The sequence below is a fragment of the Marmota marmota genome, unplaced genomic scaffold (assembly GCF_001458135.2).
Source record: "Marmota marmota marmota unplaced genomic scaffold, marMar, whole genome shotgun sequence".
Taxonomy (NCBI): Eukaryota; Metazoa; Chordata; class Mammalia; order Rodentia; family Sciuridae; genus Marmota; species Marmota marmota.
Genome location: NW_025999853.1, coordinates 15,088,125 through 15,110,895, shown reverse-complemented (window position 1 = coordinate 15,110,895; position 22,771 = coordinate 15,088,125). Strand labels below are relative to the sequence as shown.

The following is a 22,771-nucleotide window of genomic DNA, read 5'->3' as shown; positions in this document are numbered from 1 at the left end:
CACAGCCCTCTGAGATGGGTGTGACCTGCCAAGATGCCAACCAACCTGCTGACTGCAAGACATCACGAAGCAAGACTCCACCCTTGAAACATTACCCCTGCCTTTGATGTACCCCCTTAAATAAACCACTGGAACCATTTTCTAATTGTTCAGCTCCAGCTTCTGTGTGGGCTGGACCTATCAGGAGCTCCCCTTTTGAAACTATCTTTCTGAGTTTGTCTTTTGTTTAACCAATTATTCTAGACTTTAATTTATCAGGTGGCTTACACCTTCCTTTGCAGGAAAAAGAACCCCCAAATGAGGCGCTAGCTGCCTCGCCAAACTACAGTACAAGAATAGAAAGAATCTAAAAATGGTATAACTGAGAACTCCAGCTTCTTCATACCTATTTATGTTCTTTATCCTTGCCTTCAATAGTTTATTTTTTAAAAGTTTCTCTTCTATCCTTCTGCCACCCCCGACAAATGTGGGCAGCTCAACTATGGTCTCTCGTGTGAATTTGTAGTGACACAAAATAAAATGCAAGACACAATTTACCTTTACACAAGCTTAAGGATGGCTTCCCTGGCTCTTGGCCTCAGGCTCCCCAAAAGGGAGAGCAAGAGAAGGTCACAAGAGGCTAATGAGACAGTGAGAGCACGTTTGGAAGTCAGCTTTTATTGGGGTGGGGGGGACACTGTTCTTAGAAAGTTCTGTCCATAAAAGGGCAGAAGGGGTAGGATTACAAGGGAACAGGTGAGTGTAACTCAACCTCAGGGGTATGCCTCCTAAGAAGACGGCCTTGCTGTGAGCTGGGTCAACACCCAAGCCACCATGAGTATGGTGATTGGTCAGAGCCTCGTGCTTCAGGACTGGAAGGCATGGTCATTCAGAGTAGCTCCCCATATCCTCCCATTTTTCATTATATATTGTTGATTAAAAATAAGTGTTAGGATATGCATGAAGTCAATAGAGTGTGGATTTGTTGTCTGGCCAGAGATGTTTTGGTTATCTTGTCAACTGGGGTTGGAATTTATTTTGCAAAGACTATTTGAGTGGTTACCTATTTCCCCGCCTCTTTGATGGTAACACTTCACTATTTCCATTCCTGCTACTTCCCAAGGTCACTTTGAGTCTCTTGATCTTACTAGGAAAAAACCAAGATTGCCAGACATTATTTGAAAATGGCAATTTATATTGCAGATCTGAGTCTGAATTTATGCTCACTCCAAAGCCTGGAAGGAAATTTCTGGTGGAAGAGAATAGCAACTTGGCCAGCAGATTGATTTCTATTTCATGAGGTCCACTCCTCAGCTGTTGTCCCTGTGGTGAGTATAAGGTAGTCTGCTATAGAAGCCTCAATCTCCTTAGAGAAGAGGCCCACAGTGTTGCTTTATGTAACAGTTTCTCAGTGGCATTTCTAAGACCATCAGTCAGTAGTACTGGGGGACACGTCTCTGTGTTCTGTGTGTACTTAGATGTACAGTAAGTTTCTGCAAAAAGGACCAGAATGGCACTCTAGGAATTTAGGAGAAATTCTTTAGATTCTCTTGATGAGTGATTTAAAATAAGAATCTAGACTTTTTCCTGGAAGCCAACTGTATGTGAAAATATTTGTGTATTGTTTTTCATTGTTTCCTTGATATGTTATGATATTTTGACTAGATTTGTATCTTTAAAAAGCATATTATGAGATAATTTAAGATTTATGCTTAGAGGAAATCCTCTACATTTCCTAGAAACAAAATAAATCAATATGATTCCAAATTATGTATGGGAAGAGACTTCTCCCAAATTTACCCACGGTAGTTGCCTTTAAATCTACTGAGTGTAAACATTACTATGGGCATGTGCATTTCTTTGAACATTTAAATTTCAAAGAGAAAAATGTTTCATAATACCATATTTTCTACTCTCCTATCTAATCTCCAATCTCAAACCCAAAGTTACTCCTAGTAAAGCAATCTCATTCTTACTGGCTTAATTTCAAATCTGATCTGTCATTTCAAGTACTGAAAAGAAGGCATTATGATATTCTGGGGGAAAAAAAACCTACCAATTCTGAGTCAGTGGACTTTGTCAAGTCTTGATTTTTTCATTTACTAACTTTGACAAGATACTTCATCTTACTGGGGGTCCATTTCCTGATCCCTGAAATAGAATTAACACCACCCACTTTTGGGGGGTTGTTTTGAGAGCTGAATTCAGAATAGATAGTTTCATGAATTATAGTTTAACATTTCTGCTATGAGAATTGCTTTTATGTCTACTCAGTTGCTCTTGTGTCTAGTAAGGTTTGTATTATGTCAAATTGTCCAGGAGAGTGCTTAGGTCTCACAGAGTGTCCAAGCAGGTAGGCAACACAAGTCAGTCCTATTGGCAACTGTGCACACTGTCCTAATTCCAGTGGTTGAGTCATACTGAGCAGGGGATGGCTATGTTTGTGTAGGTTGTAGTGTCTCACCTACCACTTTATATTGTGTTTCTAGAGACAAGAAGGAGTCCACAGATAAGTTTGCTGTACAAAGGCTTTGAGCGTGGTGGGCTTGTTACTTACTTCTGCACTCCTTAGGAGCCCCTGTTCTGCCATCAGCTGCCTCCCAGGGCCGGTCATTGTACAGGGGTGCGCAGTGCTGGCAGTGGCTGCCTGCCGTGTTGTGCTTGCACATGCACTTGCCGTGGACCTACAGACAACATCGAGCAAGAGTCGTGAGCACCAGTGATGCCAGGGAAGGACATGCTCCCCACTATCCCCCGGCATTGGTTGGCTTTAGCCACGAGACACCCACTCACTAAAGAAATCAGGAACGATCCTTTCTTTAGCTTATCATGTAATTAATTCAAAATAATAAATAATATTTTTCTTGGCTATAGATCTATGACCCTAATGAGCAATTCTGATGTTCTAACTAAGCATTTAAGTAAAATTTAGATACTTTTATATTTACTTATTCTTTAACCAAAAAAATCTAGAAATATGAAATCTCATAACAAAGTGATATTAATATCAATATTTGGAGTATATATATTTCTAAGGCTTTAAAAATGCAATTATATTTAAGACTTTTTTCATATAACATATTGATTTCTTTCCATTTCATGACATATTCTTGCATAACACACATTTTAAGGCTCTCTTATGTGATGTACAATTTATTTAAATAATTACCTATTTTGTTCTTATTTAGGCTTGTAAATATTTTTATATGTTACATTTAATGCTCTAATGACTATCCGTAAATCATCGTTTCTTTTGAATGTGTTTTCTAGAAGTAAAATTGAAGGGTCAAAATATGTATATCATTAAGGCTTTGAATACATTTTGTCACAATAATTAGGCATTTTCTTTTGACCCCACAGTCAAGTACTTGAGGGTTTATTAAAATAGTATTTTTCACAGAGAAGAATACTTTAGTAGAGGCATCTGATAATTTTAATTTTCTTGGCATTATTTCACTGATAAATTAATATTTTGGATCATCCATACTATTTGATAGTATCTAAGAATTGCCATGGTTTCCAGTACCAAGGTGTATTTATTGATACTGAAATCACAACTATAAATGTGAAAACTGCAAAACGGCTCAGAATGGTGTTCATATATATGGAACTATCTATTTTTTCATATTTTTTTAGTTGTCAAGGGACCTTCATTTTATTTATTTATATGCAGTGCTAAGGATCGAACCACACAAGCCATGCAAGTGCTCATCCACTGAGCCACAACCCCAGCCCATGAGGGTTCTTTTTTTCCTTGACAATGTTAAGGGTAACTCAGCATAAAGGTCACAAATTATACCAATCAGTCAGCAATTTTTTTTTTAACAAGTATCTGCAAGGGACAGTCACTACGCTACACCGTTTGGTCTACACTGTCTTGGTCAGAGGGAGATAGTATAGTTAGAGAAAAGGATTTATGTAAGAAAAAATAACAAATAAATAAGTCATACATAAATGCCTAAGAAGAAAAATGATGTTGGAACTGAGAAGATGGCAGATGTCACCATGGGTTGTAGTTGTGAAGGGCTTTAGGAGAGGTGCTGGGATTTGAACCCTTGACAAACAGACAGCATTTCTAACATGTCAGAGGAAAGACACCTTCCAGGAAGAGGAGCCAGAGTGAACCATGGTGTAAGGAGAGTTTGTGAGCAAAGTTTATTTCACTGTATCCAAAATATTTTGATTGTAACAGAAGGGGAACTACTAACATGTACCAAACACTAAAATTCAACAAACTTGGAAACAGCCACATCAATACCTTGATATACTATTGCTTCAGGCACTGGAATGAATTGTCACCAATTCATTGGATGGAGTTTGAGAACATTATGTTAAACAAAATAAGCCAAACTCAGAAGGTCAAGGATCATTTGTTTTCTCTCATATGTGGAAGTTGAGGACCCTGTTTCTTTTTATACTTCCGGAGCATATATATCCCTAGTTCCAATGGTGGAGGCCCTTGGGAAGGGCACATGCGGTGTGACTGCTGTGGGCATCAAGCTCACATAATGTTCAAGTTCAGGCTTATACTCAGGGCTTAGAGACTGTCTGTGAATGAACCACATGTCTAAGAGTCATAATCTGGAAAATTTTACAGATAACATTTTGGTGACCATCTTGCCAAATTTAACTTCAGTATGTAGAAACATAACGTCCTCATACTTATGAAAATAGTTGCAGTCTTTTTTAATTCTCAGGGGTTAGCAAGGATATAGATTTTTTTTTTTAAAGAGGATAGGATTGGCTCCTTGGAGTAAATTGGTATTACAAAAATCTTTGTTAATTTTCTTTCTAGAATTTTGGCTAATATTATAGATTCAACTTATTGGTTTTGGTTTTGAAATGTCCAAGTATGCGTTGAGTGATAATAAACTGTCTTCTTGAGCCTCTCTTCTTGACTATCTCTGACATAAACAGTTAATTTATGGAGGTCCCTGGAGTTATAAAGGGTCATCATACTTCTCCATGCCCACATGCAGACAAGCTCTAAAGACAAAGCCGCACTTAAACTTGGAAAGCTGCAGGAATTCATTTGGTACTGCTCTATAAAAGTGAAGCCTTTTCATCCTAGCTCCTGGATATCTGTTTTTTTCCTGTGTATCCTCATTCATATATACTTTATATTCATATAAAGTATATATGAATGCTGAGGTCCTACTGCTGTTATTAAATCTTTTTTATTCAGTATTCGTTCTCATCATGCAAAAAATAGAAACTCTTATCAAATACTTTCTACACGGTAAGTTTCTTTAAAAGCTCTCAGTATGAGATTTCATCTCACACCAGTCAGAATGGCAATCATCGAGAACACAAAGAATAATAAGTTCTGGAGAAGATGTTGAGAAAAAGGATGATTTTTACACTGTTTGTGGGACTGTAAATTAGTACAACTACTATGGAAATCAGTATGGAGGTTACTCAAAAGACTAGGAAAGAAATCACCCTATGACCTAGCTATCCCACTTTTTGGTATTTTTTCCCTGAGGAATTAAAGTCATCATACTATTGTGATGCATAGCCATGTTGATAGCAGCACAATTCTCAATAGCTAAACTATGAAACCAGCCTAGATGTCCATCAATGGATGAATGGATAAAGAAAATGCATGTATACACCACACAGAGTTTTATTCAATCATAAATAAAAATGAAATTATGTCATTTGCAGGAAAATGGATGGAGTTTGAGAACATTATGTTAAACAAAATAAGCCATACTCAGAAGGTCAAAGATCATTTGTTTTCTCATATGTGGAAGCTAGAGAGAAAAAAGGAAAAGAAAGGTGGGAGGCCTGGGGTATCATGAAAATTGAAGGGAGATCAGTAGGGAAAGGGACCAGTGGGAGGGAAGAGGAGAGAGAAGAGAAAATACTAGGGAATGATATTGACCAGATTGTTATATTGTGTTCACGTATGAATGTGTAACAACAAATTCTACCATTATGGACAACTATAATGCACCAATAAAAAATGTGGAAAAAAAAAACAACTCAGTAAAAGCTGATGGCTCATTGTTTTACTTGTAGTACTAGATGCAGGTTTCAATCAAAATGGAGTGTTTGTAAAAACTGACAGGGTAGGAAAATTTTTCCAAGAGTTTAGTGAAGTGAAGACATGTATCTGATAGCAGTAGCACAATGAAAATTAGCAGGAAGAGCTGTTTTTGTAATTGTCTAAATCCCATGTCATAAACAAAATACAAGCAAACCATACATACAAAATACACAAATGTATGAAATATGATATGTCAATAAGAAAACAAATAACCCAATCAACAAATGGGCCAAGGACCTGAACAGACACTTCTCAGAGGAGGATATACAATCAATCAACAAGTACATGAAAAAATGCTCACCATCTCTAGCAGTCAGAGAAATGCAAATCAAAACCACCCTAAGATACCATCTCACTCCAGTAAGATTGGCAGCCATTATGAAGTCAAACAACAACAAGTGCTGGCGAGGATGTGGGGAAAAGGGTACACTTGTACATTGCTGGTGGGACTGCAAATTGGTGCGGCCAATTTGGAAAGCAGTATGGAGATTCCTGGGAAAGCTGGGAATGGAACCACCATTTGACCCAGCTATTGCCCTTCTCGGACTATTCCCTGAAGACCTTAAAAGAGCGTACTATAGGGATACTGCTACATCGATGTTCATAGCAGCACAATTCACAATAGCTAGACTGTGGAACCAACTTAGATGCCCTTCAATAGATGAATGGATTAAAAAATGTGGCATTTATACACAATGGAGTATTACTCAGCACTAAAAAATGACAAAATCATGGAATTTGCAGGGAAATGGATGGCATTAGAGCAGATTATGCTAAGTGAAGCTAGCCAATCCCTAAAAAACAAATGCCAAATGCCTTCTTTGATATAAGGAGAGCAACTAAAAACAGAGCAGGGAGGAAGAGCATGAGAAAAAGATTAACATTAAACAGGGAGGAGAGGTGGGAGGGAAAGGGAGAGAGAAGGGAAACTGCATGGAAATGGAAGGAGACCCTCATTGTTATACAAAATTACATATAAGAGGATGTGAGGGGAAAGGGAAAAAAAAAACAAGGGAGAGAAATGAATTACAGTAGATGGGGTAGAGAGAGAAGATGGGAGGGGAGGGGAGGGGGGATAGTAGAGGATAGGAAAGACAGCAGAATACAACAGTCACTAGTATGACAATATGTAAAAATGGATGTGTAACCGATGTGATTCTGCAATCTGTATACGAGGTAAAAATGGGAGTTCATAACCCACTAGAATCAAATGTATGAAATATGATATGTCAAGAGCTTTGTAATGTTTTGAACAACCAATAAAAAAAAGAAATATGATATGTCAAGAACTATATAATGTTTTGAATAACTAATAATAAAAATTTTAAAAAATACATAGAAATTAATATAGAGTCAGAGCACTTATAATAAACCATCCCTCCTCCATCACTGTTGTCAAGGGAACAGGGGATTATCTGAGTAGGGCATTAGATAAAACTCTGAGGAGTATTCAGAACAAGGTCAATAAGTGCTACCTGTATAAAATGTCTAAATGCAGTCCCTGGGGTCATGTCTTGGAGGGTACACAGAGGTACACAGGAATTTCTTTAGAGAGTAAAGGCAAGGAAATAAGAACCCCAAAGGAATGTCCAAGGAACAGTCAATAAGTAAATCAGAGGTACATGTTGGAGAGATAGTTGGGTCCAGATCATGGAACAGACTAAATATCAGCTTAAAGAGACTGAAATTTATCCTGTAGATAATGCAGATCCATTGAGGTAAAGAGATGAATGAAAGGTATTAAAAACATTTTCTTTTCCTCACTTTAAAAAAAAAGTTCTTTCTACTTCCTATCTTGCCTATTATGTTTTTTTCTCCCTTCCCCTCTTATTGCTTCTTTTCTACATTCCCCTACTCCCTAGTTTATGCCTTTCAATAGGCATGGCACCCACATGCATTTTGTATAACATTCAGAATTTCAAAGGTTGTTAATTATTACTTTCTGCCCTTTTGCATCTTTTCTCTTTTTTAGCAACCATATATTAAGGACTACATGAAGATAGATATTGCAAAGTAGTGTTTGTATTTTTTTTTTTTTAAGAGGAACTCAACTATTGTCAAACCAGTTGTGGTCTTGGAATGCTGAAAGCCTATATGTTCATAGGTTCATCCTGTCTCACAAATTCCAGGCCTCAGGAGGTCACAGACATTTGGGGTAACCTCATCAAACATTCACATGTATCACAAGATAATGCCGGACAGGTCAGTTCCCCCCGGAGTAAGAATTTCACGGCATTCCCTTGTCTCCACATGCCAAGGTTTGGGATGAGCCTCCCAGGGTCTGAAAGATGCTAGTCCAGCAAATTTTTCTGCATACAGAAAAATTCAAGGAGCTGTCATTTTGAGAATTACCAAAAATAGCTGTAAATCATTATCTAGACAGTTTGAAACAAGAAATCCTTCCTCAGCGATACAACTGTTGCTGTTCAAGCTTGAAAGATCACCTACTATTTGATGCTCGTGAAAAATGTGCAAGTAAAACTAGGTCTTCATTGAAAAAAAAAAAAAACAGAAGAAGGAAACTTTAGTAACAAGTTAAACATAGCTCTTATTTGGTACACAAACATGAACTAGGTAAAGAGCAGGAAATTGGGATTGTGCACTTCAAGTTTAGTTGAAGAAGAGTGATGTCCGTCTGTCTAGTTGGAAAATGAGAAATTTATCTTAGCAATAAAATGATGATTCCTAATTAACCAAGGGATATTTTGGACATTCTGAGTTTCAGAAACCCCTCTGTAAATGCTAAGAATTCTTTCTCTCTTTTTGGTGGTGGTGGTGGTAGGGTATCGGGGATTGAACTCAGGGGCACTTGACTACTGAGCTACATCCCCAGCCCTATTTTTGTATTTTTTATTTAGAGACATGGTGTCGCTGAGTTGCTTAGTACCTTACTGTTGCTGAGGCTGGCTGGAACTCCCAATCCTCCTGCCTCAGCCTCCCGAGATGCTGGGATTACAGTAGTGCGCCACTGCAGCTGGCAAGAATTCTTTCTCTCTTGATATCATAAGTTTTCATTCTCATATCTGGTTGAGTTTATTTGCTACTAGTATTAACCTACTTGCCAGTCATTTTTAGCATATTATCTTACCACGGAAAGGACTCATACAAACTTTGAACGAAAAATTCAAGGAATTACTGAAATAACATGTTTGTTAAAAAGAGCTGCACACTTTCATAAAAAATATTGAAGCCAAATAGAGGATGAGAAAATATCATCTCTTCATATTTGAAACTATAGACATAAGAATTTAAGTCAGGGCAAAATAAGGAAGTTATTTTTCAGTTCTGTCATTAGAAGACGTATGGTTCTTGCCTAGAAAAGTTGTTTTTTATTGTTGTTCTTTTGGGGCAGAAGGCTTTCAGAAGTCAGCTGTCATGTGGTTGAGGAAATGGGCCATGGGAGGAGGTTGTGGGAATCTGGTCACTGGCAGTGTGGAGCACAGTGGATGGACAATCACTTATCAAGAAGTTGTAGACTATTTAGATATTAGATGGAAGGCTGACTTAAGACAACCCTGTTAGTCGTAAGGTTCTGTGATTTCAAGGTTGGCTTCTCTGTGTTGTAGAGACTGTTAGGTTGCAGGCAACTATCCATAATCCTTTCTGAGCTATCAGACAGATTTCAAGTAACACAGCTGCATCCTCCGTCACCTCACCAGAATGTTTCCAGAATGATCTGAAATCAACCAAGGGAGAGCTACAACAATGTTTCTTCTTTCTTGCCTGAGTGGTACAAATGGGACAGTAAATATTAATAGACTCTGAAGACAAACTTTCATTTTCTATATTGATTATAATTGAACTAAAATATTTTTACTTTTATTTCTCTTTCTGCTTTTTTCTTCCTCTACCCTCTACTCCATGTTGTCCATTTCAGTGGTTGATGCCATCTTAGACTCAAAATCATTCTAGTTTCTCCTCTCAAATAAAGATGTGTGCTCTGTCATCTAGTGATAATGCTCCCTGAAGACATTCGCCACGGTGGAGTTCCACGGCAGAAAATGAAGGCCAGGGCTTCAGAGACTCATCTAAATTCTTTGGAGAATATCTGATACATTTGCTTCCCAATTGCTTTCCAAGAAAAAAGGGAACTGTTGTTGGGCCCTCTTGTTTAGGTCTTACTGAAAATGATCATGAAAGTTAGTGAAAAAAAAAAAAAGATTTATTTTATGGCTTAGTGTTCAGAAAATTTTGAATTTCACAAATAGTAATTTTCTTGTGCCGTTGAACTGTTACTGTTTATATATTCAGGACTTGTATTCTTCACTGTGCAGCTTTGAATTCCAATGGAAAATGAATATTCTTTCAAACCATCATTGAAACTTAAAAAAAAATGTTTGTGAAGGAAGAATACACACAGTGCTTATTCTATGAGCTGAAGAAAAATGCCCACTTAAAGGCAGCTGCAGCAATTCATGGGCCTCTATTTAGCTATAACAAATGATTTAGAAAGGGGAACAATGCTATGTGGCAATTCAAGACCAAATGTGAAGGCAAAAACTGATTAATTTCTAAAGAGATAGTATGTCCCTTGTAAAGAAAAGGATTAACTTCTAAAAGAATGAACTTCTTATGCATGAAAAGAGATAAATTCTAATACTAGGCTAGCCTGTTGGAACCTGCTTCTCTTATGCAGGACAAAAACAGGCACAACAATGCCACAACACAACCTTTGAATAGAAAGCATTGTGAGCATGTTTTGCCTTTTCATTAATGAATAAAATATGCCTTTTTCCCATTAAAGGTTTGCATGTTTTAATTTAACAGAAGTAAGAGTTCTGTGGTGAAGATGAAGCATGATAATTGTGTTTAGTGGAAAAGGGGACTTGAAACATCCTGTCAGAATGGGGCAAAATAGGTTGAAGGTTCAGTGTTCCAAATTCTTGTCCAGCAACACAGCAAAATTGCAAGCAATAATGAAAATATCTACAATTTATTTTTATTTATTTGGTGTATATTTGAACCCAGAAAGCATGGAAAATAAAATGAAGATGGAGATGGGGCAAAAGCAATTACAACAGAGAATGAAAACTGGCCAGTACTTAAGAGACTGTTCCTTCCAGGTAGCTGGTAGCCTGAAATTCTTCCTGTGGGGATTCATTCCTTCAGCTCTAACAGTGTTTCATGTTCAGAAGCTCCTTATAAAAATGCTGGCCTGGGAATGTAGCTTAGTGGTAGAGGACTTGCCTAGCCTGCTCCTAGGTCCTGGGATTTTTCACCATCTCCAGAAAAAACAAAACATTAAAAAAAAAAAAAATCTCAGGAGGGGAAAATTCTTACATTATGGAAAAAAAAAAAAAAAAAAAACTATCAGCAGGGATTCTAACCATTTGTTTTCAATCCTACAACTGGACTCAGAGTTGCCTGGAGGAGGAAGGGACTTCCTGGAGAATGGAAAGGGAATGTCTCAAGAGGAGAGGGAAGGAGCCAAAGACAAACTGTGCCTACTTCACTAATTTGCCAAGACCCTGCTCTGACTGACAGATCAGGGAAAAAAGCATGAATGGAGCCAATGCAAATTTTGAAAGAAAGTGTTAAGCATTTAACACTCTGTATGGGAATCAAATGGTTATCTGCCTCTCTCCACTAGATTGTAAACTCTTGTAGAAAAGAAAGGGTGACTTAAAATTTCTTTGAATCCCCTGTATCTGGCATATAATAGGTTTTCAGTAAATATATGTTAATTTTTTTATTCAGCTCATATATATTTAGTGAGGTCTTGAGAATTTTGGTTATTAAGCTTAGTTCCATTTTAAAAACTGCCAAGGAGGCCAAGAGTGCTAATTATGCATTTGAAGTGAGAAGGAGATACTTTGATTGTTTAAGACATTCAGATTTGTCTAAAGTACTTCCTATAAAGAATATATTGGCTCATACCTGGGCATCTCTGGGAGATTTACTGTAAGTCTAAGGAACATGAATCTGTCATGGAGATGGTGATAAATAACAATGATAGTAATAGTAACTAATGTTGCAGAGTACTTACAATACACCAGACACGGTTCTAAGTAATTGTATAAATATGAACTCATTTGATTTACACAAAAACCATACAAGGTAGGTGTAATCTTTATTGCCCAATTTCACAAATGAGAAAAGTAAGGCCCATGGGGTTTAAAAAATTTGCCCAAGGTCACAAAGCTAGTAAGTGGTGGGCTACTTTGAACTCTAGCAGTCTGACTTCAGATTCCCCAAATTAAGCCCTAAACTATGGAAAGTGGATTTTGAGAGATTTATTTTGATCACCAAGTCAGGGTGATACCTAAATAAAATTGGTGTATCTTAAACCAATTTGTCCTTTAAGAGCTCTTCAGGACAAAGGTTAGTTTGGACCCATGATGAACCATTTTAGGGTATTCTGTCCTTGAATGGATTATTAATCCTATACTTCTGGTAGAATCAAGGAAGTCTTGAAGGTTGATGAATAAAGAAAGGTTGGCTCAATTTCCCATACCTGGCATGAATAAATTTACAAGAAAGAGTACAGAATGCTTTTAGATATTCATTGATTTGATGTAAACCCTTTCTGCTCATTGAAAAATCTGATGCCTCCTAGGGGAATTTCCAGGCCACTGCAAGCATTAACAAGTCTATTAGAAACTCCACAGAATAAATTTACAAATGGGGATGACAACAGGAATATAAATTAAACTAATTAAAGATTTTCTCCTTGTGGATAGCACTTCCTTTATGTTATTTACTATCCCTAATATAATCAGGAAGGGGTAGTGATATCATGTAGGGTGATGACTTTTATAGTCAGTTTTAATTTAGGTTATGAAGAATAACTCATGAAATCACCATGCAAACCTAATGATTTAGGTAGATTTTTATCTTAAATAAGATTGGCTTATTTCCATTTTTTATGCAAAAAATTATATATGACCCCAGAGCTTTGATTGATTTATCTAAATGAAAGTTTATCTGTTTCATTGTGCATGCAATGCATACCCTAAAAATCAAGAGTTGAAGGGGTACTCAGAAGCAAGTACACACACACACACACACACACACACTCTCTCTCTCTCTCTCTCTCTTTCCAAATTCTACCACCAAATTCTACCTTTCTTCAGAAAGAAAGGCAGAAATTTCCCTAGAGTGACCTTTCAAATAAATTGTGGAGACTTTTTGAATTTATTTATTTTTATTTAGTGACTGAACCCAAGACTCTGTGCATGCTAGGCAAGTACTCTACCACTGAGGTATATCCCAGCTCCCAAATATTGTCAATAAAATAAACCTCACTTAAAAAATCAAGTGAAAAAAATGACATATTTTTTTAAAAAGTCAGATTAATGGTGTTAAAGTATTCTTATTGTTTTAAAATGTTTAAAATTGGTTCATTGGATAAATACCTTTTTTTTTAAGTGAGCAGTAGAGTTTAAATGTTGGAGTCTTGAGTGATTTTAGGTAGGATTCTTTCTTACCCATCAGAGAAGAAATGGCTTCCCAGAACAAACAAATCTCTCTTTCCTTCTGGATAGGGACTGCTTTTATTTATAAATATGAACTTCGTAAATTCAAATATATCATTTGTTTGGGAAACTTCAGAACCAGAATTATTTTTCTTTGCCTATTTCCCAGATTAACAAATCATATTCTACTACTGAGGAAAAAACCCCAAACTGATAAACTCTGAAATGGGGAAAAAAATTTCAGTGTCCTGTCTGGGTCTCTCTCCCTTTTATTATCATCAAGCTATTTTATAACTCTAAGTTGTAGAAAACTAGTAATAATGCAAATAGTTCTTATTCATAGCAACACAAATTAGTTGTGTCTGATAGAATGCTATTTATCATTGCCCTTCTTACTGTTTTGCACCAATTTGTAAATACACATTTTATTTGCCTATGAACATGTGGTTTATTTGAATTTTCTTTTGACCTGGTTGTAACGTCTTACTGGTTCTTTGTTAATGAGTTAAATACATCTCTGACACATTTTCATTTTATATCTGTGTGAGTCATGATTTTTCCCTTTTAAAAATTTATCCTTTAACAGTGACATTTATTACCCTCCATATGTTAACTGAAGATTTTTTTTAAACAAGAGTACTACTTTAGGATTTACTTCTAAAGGTGGGATTGCTACATATTTTATATAGATAAGTGGGTTTTGAATGTCTTATATTTTCGTAAGATTAATTTTACCAGCTTCCTCTTTTCAGTATCATCAAGTACTTTATCTTCCCTCTGTAACAAATATTTCTGCTATTAAAAAATGCAAATAGCATTGGCCTGAAAGCTGGAATGCCCAGGAGGCTTATGAAGATGACATTTAGATAAGATCACACTATTACCAATTTGGAAGCTTTTTTTTTTCCTCCATACCATTACTTCCTTGTGTAGAACTGTTTCTTATTTGTTCTTTGTTTCCACTGGATTTTAAGAATTTTTTTCTGACGGATAGGCATTAAAAAATGTTTTCTAACAGATAATCTATTCAACTAGATCCTACAAGTGAATTGACCTAGCATATATGCATAATTTGGCTTCAGATTTGCATGCACGAACTGTCAACAAAGTAAAGCATTATGACTTTTAAGACGCTTATTTCAGTGTATCTAACACTTTATTGTTTAAGAATATCAAATTGACTCCTTTTCTCTGTTATAACAGTCAGTTTCTTTACTTCCTTGTGTGGAACTGTTTCTTATTTGTTCTTTGTTTCCACTGGATTTTAAGAGTTTTTTCTCGGGCTGAGGATGTGGCTCAAGCGGTAGTGCGCTCGCCTGGCATGTGTGTGACCTGGGTTCGATCCTCAGCACCACATACAAACAAAGATGTTATTTCTGCCGAAAACTAAAAAATAAATAAATATTTTAAAAAAAGAATTTTTTCTGACGGATAGGCATTAAAAAATGATTTCTAGCAGATAAAGAACAGCAACAAAAAAGATTGACAAAAGTCATTAGATGTGTACTGCAGTGCTTGTCCATAGGTAAATTTTGAGTTTCCTGTAATACCATATAAGAAACTGCCTCACTGCACAACTAGGTAATATGGAATTTTTTTCAAGCCAAAATTCTCGCCAGTCATTAAGTTCAGTTACGAGGACAGTTGCAATGAGGCCATTTAATTCCCTCTCTGCTCTTCACTTGATCTCAGTTAAGTCTTGTTTTCATAGTTTCACTTTGCACTTGTCTTTTTATATTTAAACTTTTCCAAGATCACACAGCAAATCAATGGCAGAACAGGCAATGGAACTCCCAAGAGACTCCCAAAATATGAGACGCTCCATCTTAGAACAGTGATGTCAACCAGGAATATTTTTGTTTTCCTTCCCACAAACACCAAAAATAATCTCTTTGAGGGAAAAAGGGAGCATCTCGATTTCAACTTCTTAGGACTTATTTAATTTTAGAAAGAATAGCCAAGGTGGAATTAATAATATGTAACCACTAATGTGCTGTTAAAAATCTTAATACGATATTAAGGCAAGAACCTGGGAAACTGAGTGAAAGCAAAAAAGAATAGAACTCATTTTGTAAGCAACTTATCTGTTCAGCAGGGCTTGACGTGAGAATGAAGGAAGGTTTTGTAGGGTCTTGTTCAATGTCTTTTAGGATTTAGATGCGTTTTTATAATTAGTTGGGGGCCAGGTAGATCCTATTAGAAATGCTGTGGGGATTATTAAGTACTTTTCACCCCATTGACATTCATTTACTCAATGTGATCACATAGCTTTTGCTCATTTTAAAGGAAAATTCCTTGTCACAGACTACTTTGCATTCTCTTACAAAGTTTTTTTTTCCTTCAATTCATTCTAGTTCTCATTTCCCACTGTTTTCCTTCTTTCTTGACAGCCCTGTTTGACTGTCACTCAGTACTCTATACAGTGCAGAGGGTGTTACAAAAGTTGACTTGTTTAAGATAAATGAGCCCCTGATTGTAGTACGAGAAGCTAGTTGCTAAGGCATATTTTCTTTGATAGCTTCTGTTGTTGAATTAATTCATTCAGATAACTCTCTTCATATTGGAAAATTGCTTGTTTCCATGGGAGTCTTGTAGAACACAGTCTGCATTATTGTGTATGTTCATATGAAAGATCAAGGTGGAAATAACTGACTTATTTAAAAAGTTCTTCTTGTTTGGCAAATCTATCAAAATAGACAGTCATTAAGAAATCTGTGATCTGCTGTATATGTCCAGAAACAACAGCCATGGCTATTGGACACATTGGTCTCTTTAAAACCCACCCATCCAAAGATACTGCTTTTTAAAAACAGTTTAATGACTGGGACTTGAAAAGAAATATATTCATTCTACAAAAGTCTTATATAACCAGTCATATTTTGTTTTTGGTCTATTTATATTTTTGTATTGAGATTTCACATAACATAAAACTCATCATTTAAATATTTTAGTGTATAATTCAGTAATTTTCAGACTATTCAAAATGTTGTACAGTCAGTAACACCAATTCCAGGACACTCCCATCACCCTGGAAAGAAACCTCATATCAACTAAGCACTTACTCCCCATTGCCTTAGAGTCTCAGCACCTGGCACTCACCAACCTGTTTTGTCTTTATGTAATGGTCAATTTCAGGCATTTCATATAAAAAGTATCCAATCTCTTTTGTTTAGCATAATGTCCAACTTCTTTTGTTTGGCATAATGTTTTCAAGGTTCATCCTTGTTGTAGCATATATTGGCACTTCATACTTTGTTATGGTTGGATAATCTTCCATTGTATGGATATACTATATTTGTTTATCTGTTTATCAACTGATGGAAATTTGGGATATTTCAACTCTTTTACTATGATGAATAATGATGTTATTAACATTTATGTTCAAGGTTTTGTGTAAATATATATTTACAATTTACTTGGGTATAACTAAGGAGTAGAATTTGCTGGGTCATGTGATAACTGTATATTAAACAGTTTTAGGAAATACCAGATTCTTATTACAGCATCAACATTACTTTATATTACCATCAGAAACATATGAGGGTTTCAATTTCTCTATGTCTTTGCCAACACTTGTTATTGTTTGTCCTTCTATTACAGCTAGCCTAGTGACTGAGTAGTAGGGTCTCATTGTTTTGATTTGAATTTCTCTAATGGCTAAAGACATTAAGCATCTTCTTATGTGCTTATTGATACCTTGCATATCTTTAAATTTTTTTTTGCAGTTGTATATGGACAGCATACCTTTATTTTATTTTTTTTATTTTTATGTGGCACTAAGGATCAGAGCCTCACAGTACAAGGCAAGCTCTCTACCACTGAGCCCCAGCCCCAGATACCTTGCATGTCTTTGAAAAAATGTCCATTCACACCTTTTGCCCATTTTTAAACTGGTGGCCAACCTTTTGTGTCTTTCCCTTTATTTGGGTCTTTACTTTGTTTAACAATGTTTTTGAGTTTTCAGTATACAGGTCTTACTTGATTATTTTAATTCCTAAGTGTTTTATTTGTTTTTGATGTGGTTGTAAATGGAATTGTTTTCTTAATATTACTAATGGATTATTCATTGTTATTATATAGAAATACAAGTGATTTTTGAACGTTGACTTTATGTCCTATGACTTTGTTGAACTTGTTTATCAAGTCCAGTATTTTGTGTGTGTGTGTGTGTGTGTGTGTATACATGTGTTCTTACCTATATATAAGGTCATATCATCCGTGAAGAAAAATAATTTTACTTCTCTTCCAATCTGGATGCCTTTTATTCATTTTTCATGCCTAACTTCCCTGGCTAGAACTTACAGTACGAAATTGAATAGCTGTGGTGAGGGCAGGCATTCTTGTCTTGCTCCTGATCATAGAGGGAAAGCATTTGGTCTTTCACCACCAAGTATGATGTAAATGTGGCTTTTTTTGGTAGATGACCTTTATTATGTTGAGGAAGGGAATGTCTATTTTTAGTTTTTTTGAGTGCTATTTTTTTCACTATTCATGAAAGGATGCTGGATTTTGTCAAATGCTTTTTCTCATTCTATTGAGAAGATCATGTGGTTTTGTTCTTTATTTTAACATTATGGCATAGTACGTTGGCTGACTTTCTGATGCTAAACCTACCATGAATTTCAAAACACATGGTCATCTAGATATTTACTGAAATAAAATTTTATAACCAAGAACTACTCTCTTTCCTTAGTTGGGAAGTATTACTACTCTTTTCAATACTTGGGAAAAAAAATAGTGCATCAGTCATGACTGGCTTAGCAATGTCTAGACGAAAATATTTTAAAGGATTTATCTTAACTAAAAAGTAAAATACAATTCTATAACTAAATTTCTTCAACAGGTGTCATAGCATGAAAAAACCTTTTGAAAATCTAGTATAAGAAATTAAATTAAATTAAATTTAATTTATATTTAATTATATTGAGGGATAGCTGATGTATTTAAGGCCATCTATGTCTTAGTATTTACAAATGTTATACTCTGTTTTCAAGTCCTACAACTTATGTAATGTGGCTATACTAGATACCTAAATGTTATCAACTATTTATTATGAGATACCTTTATGCTAATATAGTTCTTTGGCTTCTGAGCATTCTAGTCAAGCAGATATTATTAGGTTTCATTAGAAAAATTTATTGCTAAAATAGAACATTTTAAATTTCATAATTACTCATTACTTAATATCTAAAACACAAAGAGCAGGTTCTTGCTTTTCTAGATATGTACTGCATAATAACCATTTAATTCCCTGGCAAGACTATTGTAATTCCATTGCAATCTGATGAATTTAAGGAAATAATATACATTAGAATGGATTCAAATATCTCATGTGAATCAGGTCCTTTAGTAGCAAATCTAACATGAATTTTAGTTGCTATTTAATTATAAGCCAAATGTTTTGTAATTGAATTATTAAGGTTTTTCATATTATGGAAAAAGGAGTAAATTAAGATTAGAATGGTATTTTAAAATTAAAAGTCAGTATAGGTGAAATAGAATTAAATTTTCATTTCAATTTCTTTTCTGTTCAACCCAGAAAAATCACATAAAAAATGTTCCAAAAAATGTTGTGTCATCCATATCTGAAGAATAGTTTAGGAAAAACAGTGGCAATATCAGAAATAAGCTCACTGTGTTTCTCCTTTCATCACTTTTCAGAAATCCAATAATGGAAAGGAATACTGAAGATAAGTTAGTTACTCTCTGAAAAAATGTGACTCTGGATCAAAGGTAACCAGTGTGACATTTTTAATATTTATATGATTACATTATTTACAAAGCCTGTGTAAGAGGATGTGAGAGGATTTCCTTTCCTTGGGATGACCTTAAAGTGGATTATTAGTCTTTATCTTATTGCTTTCATAAGACCACAAAAATATCAACTGAAAATAAGAAGCACTCTATATGAAACAGTTCTAAGTAGTTTGAAGGTTCTTTTCTTAGCATTATGTGGGTAAATGTGACATAAAATAATAAATTTTGTAATTAGATACATGAGTTTCTTAACCCCTATACTCCCAAAGATAGGATAAAAATACTGGTTTTATATATTTGTTTGGGAATTCAAAGAAAAAATGTGTATACATGTGTGATATAATCAAGAACATTCATTATTAACATAATTTTCTGGAATAATGCCATTGATTAATTCATTCATATATTGACTAGGATTTTTTGAACCTATTACATGTTAGACATTACAAATGTCCCTTTTTAGCAACTAGCAGATAAGGAAAGATGGACATGTAAACAAATAATTACAATACAGTGAGGTAAGTGCTATAATTGAGAAAAATATAGGGAGCTCTGAAAGGCCTGCGGAATGATGGGGTTTCTGTGGAAAGACCACTAAGAATCCAATTATTTGAGAAAGGCTATGGTTCTTTGTTTTCCATGTTAGTGAAAGTAGGTAGAAAAGATTGGAGCACAGATGTCCTCACTTTTCCTACTCCTATGTATCCCATATTTAAATTATATTTTATTACATATGGGAAATTACAAACAGGAATTACAAGATAAATGTGCTGCACCTATGAATTGTCTCCTCTGTTCAGTATATGGACATACTCCAATTGCATGTTCCTTTTAATTTTAGAGCTCAAACTAGGTTCTTATCTGGCAAACATTGAAACCACTGCCCCTCAGAATTCTGAGAACTGGCTGAGCCAGCCACATGCCATGCCTGGTAGAGATGTCCTTAGAGATGAAGAAATAAAAGGCAACAGACACTTGACCAGTGTTTATTCTTATAAATGTCATAGCTGTGAGTATCACATATAAAATACTTAATGGTCAGACTGTTTAATCATGTTCCATTTCTAACATGTGAGCTCTTTTAAAGCTAACAATATATATTTTTATTTTAAAAATCATAATTTTCTGGGTTTTTTTGTGTCTAAAGAGCTAGAGAGAAAAGCTAAACAGAAATCAGAGTTCCACATTACTAAAAAAAGACTGAATTTTCTCTGTCTTCTGAAATTATTATAAAGTGTGTGTTAAACTTATGTATCTGTTTAATAACAATGTTCCTTTTGCAAAAGGAAATAAGGACTTAAATTACAGTTTATCTTCTACTGGATGTAATTATTTTAGGACAAGTTGAAGTACATTTCCAGCTTTTACAAAACTGGCAAGATGCAAATGAAGTATGACAGAGGAAATTGGTTGTAAACCAGAAGTCAGACAGCCATCCGTAACATTAGCTTGTTTCTCTTTCCTTGTTGCTTCCTCCCTCCTCTCTTCCTCAATATTAGCAATTAAATTGGGAGACCAGGCCTTCCAGACAGAGATTTTACTCCAGGTTCTCAACTATTCACACTATGGACTCAAAAGTGCTACAGTGAAAAGGAAATTATTCATGAAAAAATTTGCAAAGTGAGATCTGCTTTAAACCTGGAGTGGGGGCACTTTATTTATTTTTTGGGGGGTACCAGGGATTGAACTCAGGGGCACTTGACCACTGAGCCACATCCCCAACCCTATTTTGTATTTTATTAGAGATAGGTCTCACTGAATTGATTAGCAACTCGATAAATTGCTGAGGCTGGCTTTGAACTCTCAATCCTCCTGCCTCAGCCTCCTGAGCTACTGGGATTACAGGTGAGTGCCACTGCGCCCAGCCCCGGAGTGGGGGCACTTTAAAGTAAGAAAAATAACAAATTTAAATTGTCCCATCCCAAATTTATAGAACTGGTAGTTCAAACCTGTTAAAGAGATTCATTTTTATACCTTTACAATGCCTCCAGTTTTGATCTAGATAGATATGTGCTTTACTTTCTGCAAAGAAAGTTCACAAAAAGCAGAATGAAAAATGTAATATTTTGGAGAATTAACCTTACTTTCTTATTGGCTTCTATTTTACTTTTAGATATATCATCTCTGGCACCAACATTTTAGCTTTCAGATGTTTTAATCCTTTCACCTTTCTGTGAAATAATTAATTACTTACAAATAACAGTTTAAATGTTCTGGGAGAACCCTTGAAAGGAATCCCACAGGAAATCCTTCCATGAGTGAAAAGATTATTTTCTAATTCCCCTTGTTCTGAAGTCTTCTGGTTTCCTAATCATCAAATAAAAAGATAATTACTCATTGCTCAGTGAGTAGTTATTCATTGCTAAGGGACTCTGGCAAAGCTATACCATACTAACACAGGAGTGTTGAAAAGAAGTTTAAAACCTTGAGTCAAATTAGGAACAGTCTCACACCAACTGTGTGGAATTAGCATACTGCATGTTTTGTTAATATTAGGAATACACTGTACCCCCCATTGGTGATAGGATTACCTATTCCTCCTGATCCCACTATGAGAAATGAAATAGGTAAGGTTCCTGCTGCTTTTCATCAGCGGCAAAAATGATTTAGGACAAGACATGGAAGTAAAGGATAGGAAATCCAGAAATCCCTCTTACTAATGAAACAAAGTTACTTGTCCCTGCCAAAGACAGCCACTTCTAAATTATTTACTTTGTAGATTACCCAAAGTTATTGCTTTTATTCTTTCTCTTTTTCTTCCCTTTGGGCCAATTTGCCAGTTGCTGAATGGAAGAGAAGAGAGAACCAATGTTAATATCTCGTTCCATATTAAAATGTAGATGACGTGGATAGATTACCCAACCCTACAAGAAGAGTCTTTTGAATAAGAGTATTTTCCCCCCTTGGAAGTTTATTGTGGGTGGAGGTGGGGTGCAGTAGTAACAAAACTGAGTGTGTGTAATTGCTATGTTACTGTGACTTCAAATAAGTAAGCTGATCTCTCTGTACCTTGATTTCCTTTATTTTCAGAATAGCTATAAAATATGTTATGGAGTTGTAGTAAAGATCAAGTAAAATAATGGATGAAAAAGAATTTTATAAAATATAAAACAGCTGATTGTTGATATCATGTTTCATATCCTCACTTCCATCCTCTAAATCTCATCATCCCACTCAGTCCCTTGAACCTATCCCCGACCCCTTGTCCCTCCCATCCTTTCTCTTTTATCTGTTCTTAGCATAATGCCAACCCTGGTTAGATCTACATCTTTAATAGCATTGGTGCCTGACAGGTGAATTTAAAGTGTGTCTCTACCCTTTCTGAGCTTTGGGGAAGTCGGGTAACATTTCCAAGCTTCAGTTCCTCATTATGAAAAAACGATGATGATATATTACATAGTTCTTGTGAAGATTAAATTCAATAACATTTGTAGCCTAAAAGTATATGACCTGGCACATGCTGAGCATTTAATAAGTGATGACTATTAGTATTTCTAATTCATAATGGTTAATTTCTTCTATGCTAAGATTTTTTTTCTATGCTGACTTACAGATGTTTATTTCCAAA

The 22,771-nt window shown here is 35.5% G+C and overlaps 1 protein-coding gene across 2 annotated transcripts in view; it reads right to left on the bottom strand.

Annotated features, from left to right (window-relative positions):
• Ntn4 (netrin 4) overlaps positions 1-22,771 on the bottom strand; it is a 106,412-nt gene that overhangs the window by 41,396 nt on the left and 42,245 nt on the right. For both annotated transcript variants that reach the window (XM_015482920.2, XM_048803696.1), the window contains exon 5: positions 2,537-2,663. In XM_015482920.2, the coding sequence (XP_015338406.1) occupies positions 2,537-2,663 (127 nt within the window). The remainder of the gene's footprint in view (positions 1-2,536; positions 2,664-22,771) is intronic.